The sequence below is a fragment of the Mustela nigripes genome, chromosome 9 (genome assembly GCF_022355385.1).
Source record: "Mustela nigripes isolate SB6536 chromosome 9, MUSNIG.SB6536, whole genome shotgun sequence".
NCBI lineage: Eukaryota > Metazoa > Chordata > Mammalia > Carnivora > Mustelidae > Mustela > Mustela nigripes.
In genome coordinates, this window is record NC_081565.1 from 81,361,207 (window position 1) to 81,374,974 (window position 13,768).

Here is a 13,768-nt window from a genome sequence, read left to right on the forward strand (position 1 = left end):
TAGGCAACCAAGGTTTCTTCTAATTACTTCTCATGTCACAGGGGTTCTGATGGAAATTAGTCCATTCAGTAAATATTTTCTCGAACACTTACTATGTGCTAGGCAGTCTCTTGTTTGGAAGCCCCTGGAGCATTGTGGCTACCCTATGACAGAACCAGAACAGCACCATTTTACAGGTCTAGTCAGTGGTCATCAACATCTGCTAACATCATGGAAAGAAAGACATCCTGACACTACATGCCTCCTGGTGAGAGGAAACAACTCCAAAAACAAAGTCAAACCCAAGTTTGACTAAGCCTGTAGATCCAACAACCGATCTAAAGGAAAAACAGGGGAGAGATGCACATGTTAAAAGAAACTGTGGGGACATCATCAGCAACAGCTGGACTGTTGGAAAAACAAACCAATTTCTTCACCAAATATCCTCACAAAGAACAAATGCGTGACCGAGTCGGGGGAGGGGTGGTGCTTGACATGTAGCCCTTGTTTCAACACTAATTGAAACTAACTATTTCTGAAACAGTTAGAAATTTGAACACTGACTGGGAAGAATTAATGTTGTAAAGGCATGATAATACAATTGTGATTTTTTTTTTTTAAAAGGAGGCTTTAGTTTTCAGGGATTCTTCACGTTTGAGAAAAATAATGTGATGCCCAGAATGTGCTTCAGATTCAGTGGGGGGAGGGGGCTGTGGGAAGACACACGTTTGGCCCTGAGCTGAAAATCCACAAAGCTGGGTACAGGGCACACTGGGGTCCTTCACACTGTTCTGTCCACTTCTGCATATACTTGAACTTCTTAAAAATAAAGTTTAATATACTGAGGAGCTTCGATGAAATGCATTTGCATTCTGTTTAGAGGTAACTTCCTACTATCTCTGCTGAGGGCAGACTAGAGATGGCAGAGGTAAAGATGAAAATGAAGTACTTGGGATCTTAGCTAAAATGGTTAAAGCAGGAAACTTGCTATCTTTGACCCTCGTCTCCCCTGATCACAGAACAGCGGACGGATAACCAAACCAACCAAATGTGGAGCCGACAGGGAGATGTCTCAAAGTCGCTGAGTAATTTTTCCAGCTGGCCTACAGTCTAGTCCTTAAATAAAGAAGAAAATGATAGGCAAAAGCATTTGTGTTAACTCCACACTACAAGCCAACCCAGTCCTGAGGCTTTGATGCAGGTGGATGTCCCTGGACACATCGGTGTAGGGTCAAATATATCCAAGGGTCTGCCTTTCCACCCAGAGCAGGCTCCTTGGAGTGTATACGGCTCCTGAATTACTGCAGGTACAAGTCAGTTAGAGCTGAATATTGCCTTTTAAATTTAATTTAATTTCCTCAATAATGCTCGGAGTGTTCCTTGCTAATATAATAAAGAGAAAAAAACAGGCTGTGACAAGCCACACAGTTTTGGCTGGTAACGCAGACAGAAATAAATATTCAGTTCTTAGCCTGGTTATGGCAATCATGTGTTTTTCACTGTGTCTAATGCGGTGATTTAGAATTTGGGGCTGTGCTGCATTGACCTGTTTTTGTGCTCACTTGAAAAGTTTGCAGTCATCAAAGCATACCTTAGACTCTAGAGGCCATCTACCATTTTCAAAGATTACATGTGACTATAGATGTATATGTATACATACATATACATGTATATATCATATAGAAGTTACATATTATGTACATATTAAGTTACATATTACTATATATCATTTAGAAGTTACGTAATATGTAACTTCCATATTGGGTGAGTTTTGGGTTGTTTCTTTATACTTGGTTTCTATAAATAAACATGTCTTAATATATTATTTTGTAAACACGTTTAAATGTTATGTATTACAAGGGCCAAGTCCTTCCGATTAGAGATTATCTGGGAGCTGGCAAGCTGTTTGTTGAGACTTGCAGGCCACGCTTGGCACATGTTTCCACATCCACTCCAATAAATGAGGGGAAATTCAGCCATTTGTCTTCCCCCTCTCTGGGTAAAGAAGAAATCGCACCCCCTTCGCCCTCTCTGCTCCCTCTAATGGACAGAGAAAGAAAAATGGGAGAGTGTCTGTCCGCCATGAATAAGAGCTTGATGGTTTAGATGTGACTGTAAACTCCAAGCTTCTTAAAGGTAAGGATCTTAGTCTATTCTTTTTTTTTTTTTGTACCTCCCACAGACTTTGCACAGAGCCTTACACTAACCAACCATTCAAAATGACTTGCTGAAAGCAAGGACAGAAGGTGAGGACAGAAGAGTTATACTTGCCCGATCAAAGCCCGCATTTCAAAATGTCTTTGAAGGAAGAACAGTGGCGACATCAAAGGAACATTCGCTTGCAGGGGAAGGACCTGATAATAAGTGTTGACTGATACTGACGGCGATGAAGAGCTATTTGCTGGATCCAAAGCCAGTATGTGCTGATCTTTTGGGAAGACCTAGAACTAGTATGTGGCCCGAGAAGTACCTTGCCTTTCACAAGGCAGTCACTCGGGGTTCCTTCCTGCAGCAGCGTGGGGACTCAGCCCTGGATGTCAAAAGAATAAAATAAAGCCCTGTTCAAATCAAACCGATTTTCCCCATGAGAAGTGTTCCCAGTTGCCAGAGTTGAAAGCGTCTGGGAGGAAGACAAGATCTTGCTTGACAGGTACACAGCCCAAGTTAGGGGTAACATGCCACAAGACCGTTCTGAACTGTTTCTTAAACTTTGGATCATTTCCCAGACCCAGGAAGCTCTCTAAGACTCCTTCGATCTCTGCAACTTAGTCAGTCACCAGATTCCAGAAGTTTCTCCTAAACTATTGAGCCTCAACTCCATTTTCTAAGCTACTGGGGTTTGCTGCTTTTTGTCTCCTTTGGTTTGGGTGTTGACAGCCCTGCTCTATGTCACAAGGTCATCTATGTGACAGATGGGTGCTGGCATCCACAACCGGATCCACACTGGCCAACCTCAAAGCCTTACCAGACCCGCCTTCAAAGGCAGAGTTGCCACCGTCATACCCGCCCGAAGCCACGTCCCCTTGCTGCTACAGCTCCCTTCTCTGGTTTCCCAGGACTCCCAGTGAGGAGGGGAGAGAGCCCTTGAGGACATTTCCTTCCTTCTCCTGTCTCCCGTGGGATATTGTGTAAGTCCTTCCACTTGTGAACCTACACAGATCTTACCTCTAGATTTCTGTTCAACTACAGAATCACAGATCGGCTGGTTCTTTACACACCAACGCAGAAAGCCCTAAATGCATCAGACACAGCATTGTTCTACTTCATAAACCCAAGGACTTCAATTTCCATTAAGTTCAATTATTGTATATTTCTTTTTTTAATAAATAAATTTTTTTTTTAAGATTTTGTTTATTTGAGAGAGAGAATAAGAGAGAAAGAGCATCAGAGGAGCGAGGGGCAGAAAGAGACGTAGACTCCCCACCAGGCAGGGAGCCTGATACAGGACTAGATCCTGGGACTCCAGGATCCTGACCTGAGCCGAAGGCAGAGGCTTTAACCCACTGAACCACCCAAGTGCCCCAATTATTGTATATTTCTATTTCTTTGCGTTGTTACTTCAAATGAAAGCTGCTTAGACACAGGACCACCACCACCCCTCCGGGAAGATCTGAGTTGTCTAATTTTAGGTGATCTTTTAGGAGGAAAAGGAAGAGGAGTTACTTGGGGCCAACGAAGTTATTTTCAGCTTCCCACTGCCATTCCTTCCATAGAAATTTTCATAGCACTCCATTTGGTTTGGAGCGAGGGTTAAAACAAATACTGACTTGATAATCCTGTCATTTCTGTGGCCGATGAAAATTCTTGAAAGCTGCTCACACGGGAGCCAAGAGCACATCGAGAGCCCAATCTCCCTCTGCACAACATGTGAAAAAGCATCTCTGAAAACCACTGAACTCCACCGGGCCCATCACACTTCCTGGAAAGAAGTTTTGCTTTTAAGTTGATAGGATTTCACACACGCGCATGTTGGTCCCGGCTGGTGAGTGTTAATGGGCTTGTTTATACTTTCCAATAAACATTTAACATTCAATATTTGGGTTACTAACTTTATTTTGTGTTCCTCAGTCCCTTGGCATGATTTTCCTCTCTCCTTCCATTGGTGAAGAAGGTTGCAAGATTCCACAACCTCCTCGTCCTGTCGACAGAACTCTCTAATTTGACAGAGACTCCCCTACAGCTACGTCTCCACCAGCTCCTTGTCAGAGCGGGAAAACCAGTCCCCGGACGCTTCCAGCCCAGCCTGCTTGAATCCGTGCTGGTACTTAATGTTTTCATTCTGGGAGATGTTCCCTTTTTGCACCTACAGACGCCTTAGAGGGCACACCCTGGGAGGGGGGGGGGCCTGCGTCTGAGTCAGAGACCCCTGGGTGTAAGTCGTGACCCATCACATGAGCTCTGGGGCCCTGGGAAGTGTCACCTGCCCCGAGTCTCCATGTCTTCATCTTGGAGAGGACATCACACCACGTCACAGGGCCGGTGTGAGGATCGATGAGAGCCCAACTACAATGTCAAGGGCGGCTCTGGTTCAGAGCGAGCCCACAGTAAATGTCACCTGAACCCACCTGCAGATCTGATGAGCCTTGGAAATACGTCTTTACTGTCCAGGAAATCACGTGTTAAGTACTGTGTACATCTATTTTAGGATTATATATTATGTACGATGCGTTCTACATGCTAAGCCACTTTGGTATCCCCAGGTGCTGTTTAAGAGGGAACCCTGCCTGCCTCCACCCCAAACAGGAAAAGCTGGTTTTGCAGAGTGTGGAGAATTACATGTCTGGCTCACACTGAGGTATCCCCGGGCAGGTAGAAGGTTAAGAACAACAACACAGAAGAGTAACCGGACTTCTGAAGGCTCCCTCGAACTCTCTCGAGCTGACCATCTCGCCTTCCCTAACTACCAGCAGAACCACCTGCCACTCCCCGCCTGCACCACAGCTGAGCTGGAGCCACCAGCAAAAGCCCAGAGGCACATCAGTCCCCTTCCAGGACCGACGAACAGCTGTGCTGCAGGCTTCAACAGGGCCACTAGGCATCACCTAAATAAACTCATCTCCCTAGGGCTTCCCCAAAGGACTAACACTGAGCCAATCACGATGCTTTGAAGTGATTTCAGGGGTAGGAAAATGAACTTGTATAGTTTCTGTTCTCCTGGGGACCAGATCTTAGTAAACAAACATTAAACACGTACCCAAGTAATTACAAAACAAATCAGAAACAGAAATTACAGCAAAGGCTGTAATGTAGATTTAGACAAAGTCCAATGAGCACTCAAGTCCCCTAGAAAGGCTTATTACTAGAAACACATGTGGCGAAGTCCTGTACCTTTGGCCTCGCCTTCTCAGGAACCCCTAAGGATTGCATTAAGTCCCACAGACGCAATCAGCCATTACACCTAACTGGAAGCTTATCTGTTTCATTGGTCACCAATATCCTACTGTTCCCACCTAAATCCTTTCCTATTGAATGTGTCTTTTGCTTTGCTGGAGTATCTACTCAAGTAAGTTTTAAACAAGAGACTTCAATGCACATCTGTCCCAAGAGCTAAAACAAAAAGTACCAACAACAGCAAATGCCAGTGAGAATGAAGAGAAATCCGATCGCTCAAGACTGCCAACGGGCATGGAAAACAGCGCAATGGCTCCAGGGAAGAGTTCGGCAGGCAGAACCCTACAACACTGTACGTGTGCTTCCCAGGAGACACAGCGAGTACACTCGGCATTTCTACCAGAGAAATGCACTACGCTTATGTAAAAACCTGCGTGCAAATGTTGACAGCAGCTTTGTATGAACAGTCCAGCACTAGGGAAGCTCACATGTTCTCCAGCAGGTGAATGGCTCGACGGTGGTATGTCCACACCATGAAATGGAAAAGGGGCAGGCGTGATACACATGGTAACTTGGATGGACTGTGTGTGCCTTCTGCAGAGTGAAAAAAGTCAATCTTGGAACAAAGCCTCAAAGACTTCATTTATATGGCATTCTTGATATGACAAAATGAGAGAGAGAGAGAGGAAACAGACTGGAGGTCGCAAGGGTTTGGGGAGGGGTCGGGAGGGAGAGAGGTGGCTCTGGTTATGTATAGGGGGGTAACATGAAGAACTGTTCCATACTTGACTGTGGTGGTCCAGTCTACTTGTATATGCACAGAATTGCATAAAATCACCTGCACATATGCCCAAGCAGTCACACGATGAGTGTACGTCAAACTGGTAAAATCAAGGTCAGTGCACAGTACCAATGTCAATCTCCCGATTCTGATACTAGACTCAGATCATACGAGATGTTCCACTGGGGAAACCAGGTGGAGACTATCTATGACCTCTCTGTATCATTCTTCCCAACTACCTATGAATGTAGAATGATCTCAAAATGAGCATCTCTGTAAAAGAGGATTTGTAAGTAGAAAATTTTTTCCAGTCCTTGAGAATGTGATAATGTCTTTATTCTCACAAGGAAATCTAGCTTGGCCAGGCAAAGACATCTACGTCCATAATTTGTTTCTCCCAGACTAGAGTGTGGAAGGCACTGTTCTACTCTTTCCCAGGGACCTTTGCGATTCTTTCCAGTTCAAACAGTTTGAGTCTAGGAGTTGGTTTTATTTATTTGCTCAGCAACTTTGACTTTGCTTTCTGTTTATATTGCGATGGTATCAAAATAATAACAGCATACAGAGCGTGACTCATGACCTGAGATGCTGGAGCACGTCAAACATTCCGTGGGATTAGAGTGTAAAACGTAATTTGAAGGACAGTGAATTTATCTATGCCTTTTTGGGGCAAGTCATCTTTTTTTTTTTTTTAAGGATTTATTTATTTTTTAGAAAGAAAGAGTGAGAGAGTGTGAATGCAGGAGTGGGGGGAGGGGCCGAGGGAGGGGAGAGAGAGAATCCCAAGCTGATTCCTCGCTGAGTGTGGAGTCCTATGCAGGGCTTGATCCTATGACCCTGGAGATCATGACTTGAGCTGGAACCAGGAGTCCGAAGCTTAACCACCTGAGCCACCCAGGTGCCCCACAGATAATCTTTCAAGGTATGGTATAGAGATGTGGAGTTGGTAACGCGCCTGAACTTAACAGAAATGAGATCTGAAGTGGTTTTTCCTCTGTAAGGGTAATTGGGAGTGATAACTGCAGTGCAACCAACACAAAAAAAGTAAGAAGAAATTGTCTAAGTGCAAGAAACTAATGCTGAACAAAATTACAGCTAAGGGCTGAGTACAAGCCAGAACGCTAAATTAAGTAGTAGAGAAAATCATCTGCTTGGTGACCCGTGCCCACAGCTGAGAAGAGAATCCGATCAACACACTTAGAGCTTGCCATCCGCAGCTAGAAAGAAAGATCCCACTCTGCGCATCCAGAAGGCTCAGTCTTCTTAGGACCGGTCTCATTAAATTCTGAGAACCGATTAATATTTATGGTGACAGACATTTGTGTGAAGAAAGAAAATTTGTCCCACACTAGTTAAAGATTAATAACTTGGCTGCTCAACACAAAATGATAATAAATGTAAAATAAGTCATTTGGGCCATAATTAATTACCAGGACTGTGCCCGCCAGGACTCCCACTTGAAGGAGTGAGAAATATTTGGATTATCAACACAAGTTCTCACTAATGTACTTTGCATCCATGTCATTCCCCCACAGTTATCAATAAATATTGTACGATATACTAATTTGTCAAGTTAATTAAATGACAGGGGACTCTTTAATTTTTCATAGTTAAGTTATGTCAGAGAAGAAATAATTATAGTAAATTAAAAATGAACATAAAAATAGTTCCTAATTATTCTCCTAAAATTAACACATAAATTTCAATTCGAAAGAATTTTTTACATGATCTTGTAAGGTACTGAGTATAGACAGGCCAGATACTGGGCTTGGCAGGGAAGGAACCAGAATGAGCTTTGGCCTTTGAGACACAGACTAGCTAGGGAGACAAGACATATGCCCAAAGACGACATGGGTCAGCATTCAATAAAGTCCAGTCTCGTGACTTCTACGAGACTGCTTCTATGGGAAAACAGCTGAAAGATAAATCCACTTTTGTTACACAAATGGCCTAAGACAGGCACAATCAGTTCTGTTTTTCAAAATAATCCCAAATGATTAAAAATGGAGATCATCTGCCTCACTACATTCTCAGTGCCAACCTGGCAGGCACAGCAGGGGAAAGCGGGTACCTCCTCCAAAATGGGCAGAACTCAGAAATCGCCTCCATACACACAAGTCACCAAAGATAGATTTTCTTGGAGATGTGACCCAAGCACGTCTGTCACCCAACAGTTTATCGCGCTTACTCCTAGGCTCAAAAACGTAGTTCAAGAACCATGTGCTAAGCATCAGACGACGTAGACACAGTGAGAGATGAAGGTTTGATGCTCGAGCTCAAGGACCTGCATGTGAATGAATCAAAGAGTGAGCGAAATCCCACAAAAGAGGTCACTCCAGGGCGCTGGGGAGCCACAGCATGGTGGTCTCCGAGGAAGTGACCCCCCGGGGCAGGGGTGGGGGGAGTCCCGAGAGGAGCGTGGGAGGGTGTGGGGAAGGAGAGCCCTGCAGAGGGACACAGGCAGGGAGGCCCAAACCTTCACAGAGTGGGTCCGGGAGATGGGAATGGCTGGAGAGAAAGGTGCTTCGGACAGAGGCAAGAGGAGGCCAAAAAGGAAGTGGAAGGAGCATCTGGAGAAGGTACCGGGACCAGAGCAAGAGGGATCTCGGTGTCCCAAGCTAGGTAGAGTGGGGCTTTGGTTCATGGGCAATGGGGAGCCTCACTTAGAGGACCTTAAGGGACCGGTGTCTTCTGAGCAGTAACTGAGGCAGGCTTGAGGACACGCCGCAAGGCAATGACCTTAAAAATCAGTAAAGATGCTCCTGCAAAGAAAAGCCCCAGGAACGAATCACCAAGGTCTCAGTAAAGGCAGCGGCTGTGTATAGGCAGTGACGGGGGCAGCTCCAAGAGTTACTTAGGAGGCAGACTGGACGGGGCACGGCGACTTACTGAGTACAAAGCAATGCCTCTCAGCTTGTTCGTCACATGGGGGTGGTTTGAATAAACCCTACTTCCTGTTTTTGAGAGCAACAAGTGAGCTAGGATGTCCTGGAGGGCGCCCGTCCCCACGCCCACCCTGGGCCAAGCTCACTTGCGGGTGTAGACGGCCATCCACGGCAGGCGGAGGGTGAGGCCGGGGCAGCAGAAATGCTTCCAGAAAGGGGACCCGGGGATCTACAGACCCACTTCCCCCAGATGCTGCCAATAACGTGGAGACTGCGGGGAGCCCAGGATCTGGATCCCGGCTTCTGCAAAGAGCCTCTGCTCGAATCGTACGGGAGGAAGCTCAGCAGGTTTGAAAGATAGACCGCATTTCGCTTTCTAGGAGAGTGCCAAGCGGCTGGGCGCTCTGTGGACGAGGTGGCCAGGGATGGACCAACACAGGGCCCAAGCTCGGGCCGGGGAAGCCCGGGAAAGCCGAGCGGGGCTGCTCCAAGGATCCTGGCAGAAAACAGCTCTCTGTGCGGGGAGGCAGATCAGGCCATTTGGGACACAAGGGTCCAGCAGCAGCTCTGACTGGGACCAACACCGACGGAAGGAGACTGTGGGGAGCAGGACACAACGGACATCGGTGAAGCCGGGTCAGTGAGCCTTGCAGGTGTCTTCTGGCCAGTGCGCACGCAACGGGAATGGGATCCTGGGGCCTGTGATGTCAAGCCAAGAAAATGAGACCAGTGAACGGGCAGGAAGCGAGAGGCCAGCCAAGAGGTCGGGAGGTTTATCATAACTGCTTGGAGCAACAGATGAGCTGGGGTCCGAAGGTCTGCGATTCTTGGATCTGCCACTTCTAAGCTTTTAAGGGGACCCTGGCACGGCCAGAAAGCGCCTTTTGACATGCTTTGGCTCCCGAAGGCTCTTCTCTCCTGCCTCATATGCTCTCCCTTACCATTAATGGCAGCGATGCCCAAGACTTCCAGCTCTCGGGCCATGTCCTGCTCCTTCATGTCTAGCTTCCATTGTTCTCTCCTCCGAAACACATCTCTACCTGCTTTGCCTGCCTGGACAACTCTTCCCCAAACCGAAGCCATGATGTCACCTACTCTGATCCGCCCATAGCCTGAGAATATTATCACTGTACCTAATACGCTGTATGACAACGATCAGACATGGTGGTCCTTTGCCTCATGTTGGCACATAGTGGGCCTGCGGCGCATGTCCGACAAGTGAATGAAAGGACGTATCTTAGGATGGGCCCGGTACACCTTCCTGTGGCTGGGCTGCCGATGGGGTAAGGCTTAGTCCCCCGCCCGCTGGGGGTTTGGCGGTAGCACTTCATGGAGACCAAGGGCCGTGAACCACAGATAGCACTGGAGCTAGCCTTGGGGCGACCCCCCCACCTTCCCTGCATCTCCGCAGCACCCCGGCCTACACTGAAGCTCAGTCCTGAAGAGTGAGGGAGATGTGAGGCCGAGAGACGCCCTCAGCAACGCCAACCATACAACCAACCCGTTCCAGCATCCAGGGTGGTGGCTCTTCGGAGGGATAACCTGAAGAGGGATGGCAGATCGCTGCCCAGCTCCAGGATGGCGACTCTGAGCTTGGGACGAGGTTTGGGTGGGGGGTGGGGGGTGGGGGGGCGGGGGTCCCGGGCTCCAGGGGATTCAGGAGTTGTGGAATGGATAAGCACTTTTCTGGGGAGACAGTTCACCAGTTTCTGTCAGTTTTGCCAAGAGACCCATGACTATGGAATATGAAGACCCACTGCTCTGGAAATGGGCCCGAACTCCTCACAGCAGCTCTGCTCAGAGAACCAGCTGCTGACCGCAGGTCACAAAGGCCTTGGTCGCAGTCAAGGCGGATGGTGGAAGGGTCTCGGTGGGTCCCCCACAGTGAGGCAAGTACCTGCCCTCACCCCACCCTGAGAAGAGCCTTTCTGAAGACAAAGGTTGTGCGTAAGTTAAAGAAGTTCCACGGTCTGCATTTAGGCCAAGAGCCAATGTAGCCAGGAAGAGGGCACTGGGGTTAGGACCTCCACGCTGACCTTCCACAAAACAACAAGTCTTCTGAAAAATAAAAAATAAAAAGGCAGATCTCTAGGGTCTCTCTCCTGATGGAGAGTCAAGTCTGATCTCGTTCTATCAGTGCTGGGCTCAGGAAACACAAATAAACAGACGGATCAGGAGCTATGGCTTTTCTACATATTTCCCCCCTTTTTTTTCTTTCTGGCACAGGACTCTGTGTTTTTAAAAGACAGAAAAAAAAAATGGCTTTCCATATTAAAGAGGCCAGAAGCACACACATGCACAAAGAGAAAGCAAATCTAAAAGCGAAGGGGATTGTACTAAACTCTGGGGAATTCAGAGTCACTTTTCACCCACATCCTGTAAGGGCAGAAAAAGCACAGGAAAAGGTTTCTGCTAAAATGTGAGCGTTTTGTTTTGTTTTCTTTTTCAAAGAAAAACATGAATCATTCATATCCACCCAGATATCTCAATAGCACAGTTGGATATTTTTTTTGTTGTTGTTTGCTCAGTTCCTACTGTTCCTCCCCTGACTTCTAAAAAGCTAATAATAATAATAATAATAATAATAATAATAATAAATCCTGACAGTGAATCTTTACATTTTAACTGTGAAGAGCACATACTTTGTACCCAAACAGGTGTGGGCTCTGCCACTCACTTGCTAAGTAATGCTGGGCAGGTTTCTTAACCTCTTTAAGAGCCTAATTATCCACCAATTAAAATGGGAAGGTGAACAGTACGGGCTTCAAATGGATGCTGAGAAAATTAAATGACATGTATGCTGAAAAAAAGATCGTAGGCTAGCCTAGCTCACCAAGCATTAAGAATAGGAGCTGTGCAGATGCCTGGGGCGGGGGGGGGGGGGGGGTCAGTCAATTAAGCCTCTGCCTTCGGCTCTGGTAATGATCCCAGGGTCCTAGAATCGAGTCCCGCATCAAGCTCTCTGCTCGGGGGGCGGGGGGGCTGCTTCTCCCTCTGCCTGCAGCTCCCTCTGCTTGTGCTCTCTCTGATGAATAAATCTTAAAAAAATGTTTCTGGGGAGTAACATCTCTATCAATGCAACAACCCATGCCAATGAGACACCTCAGTGCATTCTCCCGCACATAGTAACATACAGAAAGAAAAGACCCACAAATAGTAGGGCTGTGTTTCTCTCAGCAAGGATTTGTCCCCCATCTCTGTTCTGACCAATGCAGGTCATCTGTCCAGGCCCACACAAGGTCTAGAAAGCCACAGTCTGGAAGGCACAGCTCATATGGCCCAGGAATCAGGTGCTGTGAGTCCTACCCACCCTGGCCAGGTCGGAGCCCAATGTCTGCCTGCCTCCACCATGTCCAACTTGGCTGAGAACCTAGATGGTTCTCCCAAGGGCACCTGGGCCACAAAATGCTATTTCTGAGAATTTGTTCACCAAATGAGCATCATTCTTCAGGAGAGCTCCATTTTCCTCTTTTTCTCCAAGGGAACATTTACCTACTCTCTGTAAATTCACCATGTCGGAAACATCTTTCCCAGGTTCTGGGTCTTATTATGTGGTTCCTAAGAATTGCAGGCCGGGGGACTCCAAATTCCTCCTCCTTTCTGACAATCACTCTGGCTAAGTCTGCATATTACAGTCTTTGCTCTGTCGAGACTCATTCCTGATTGCCCAAAATAATCTCGGCATATGTATCCCTTGCCTCATGCTTCTGCCTCGATCCAGAGATTGCCGTATCAACTCTCTAAACTTCTCTCCCGGTGGACTCTTACTTGTGTTAAGATTTGGATACGGCTTTTCTGGCTAATCATTACACTACACCTAATTTTCTTTCCCTCCAGCTTAACCACAGGAGTGGATGAACAGATTAAAAAACAAGTTTCATTTTACCAAAGAAAGCAGACTAAGCTTTTTTTTAAAGTAAAATACACAGATACTCCAGACAATTCCCTTATCATCCACCAATTCCTTCAACATCAAGGAAGCATGGATGGGCACCAGGACTGTGAATGACGAGATTGCCCCATGTCTGCTCTGGACATTCCTTACCAAGGCTACAAGACCACAGACGCCTGTCCAAAGGCTACCACGGTGATGACATGTCCTTACCCGGCAGTCCCTCTGAAGTGTTTTCATGAGCGCATTGTATGTTTCTGTATCAAAATATAACCCTTCGTGCATGTCTTGCAGAAAATCTAAGTCCTTAAATGTGGGGTTGGATTTCTCTCTCTCCTTTCGGGAAGCTCTTCGCTTGTAAGTGGAGCCCTTCAGGTCATATGTGAAGTGCATTCTCATGGAGCGCGGTAAGACGTTGTTCATCACCACAATCCTGATATTGATGCCTCCTGACTGCATGCAATACAGTCCATAAAATTTTGGCAAAAGAGTCCTTGGATTCTGGTTTAAGTTCTAAAAAGAGAAAAAGGAGAAAAAAAACATGTAAATTTTATTTTCACAAAAGAATACTGTTAAATGTGTGTTTTCATCTAATAGGAGAATTAAAAATGAAGTGAGTCTCTTTATTCATGGTCATTACTAAAATAACCCCATCTCTGATCAGATACTTGCGTTGGCTCATTGGAACAATACCTTAATCATTCTCAACCCATAGCATTAAAAGTAGTTGAACTGAAAATGGACAGAGAGTCCTGAGATTCAACTAAAAACAGGCAAAGAACATGTGTGACTATGATCTATGGGAGCTAAAAAGAAAATTAATGGCTGGGGTCTAAAGATGAGCATTTTAAATTTAAAAGTATATTCCAAGATGGGTAGACCAACTTACAATCACACTTT

At 46.3% G+C, this 13,768-nt stretch overlaps 1 protein-coding gene across 4 annotated transcripts in view; it reads right to left on the minus strand.

The window, feature by feature from the left end:
- Window positions 1–13,768, minus strand: part of PIP5K1B (phosphatidylinositol-4-phosphate 5-kinase type 1 beta) — a 290,745-nt gene that overhangs the window by 92,131 nt on the left and 184,846 nt on the right. For all 4 annotated transcript variants that reach the window (XM_059411911.1, XM_059411909.1, XM_059411910.1 and 1 more), the window contains one exon: window positions 13,082–13,381. In XM_059411911.1, the coding sequence (XP_059267894.1) occupies window positions 13,082–13,381 (300 nt within the window). The remainder of the gene's footprint in view (window positions 1–13,081; window positions 13,382–13,768) is intronic.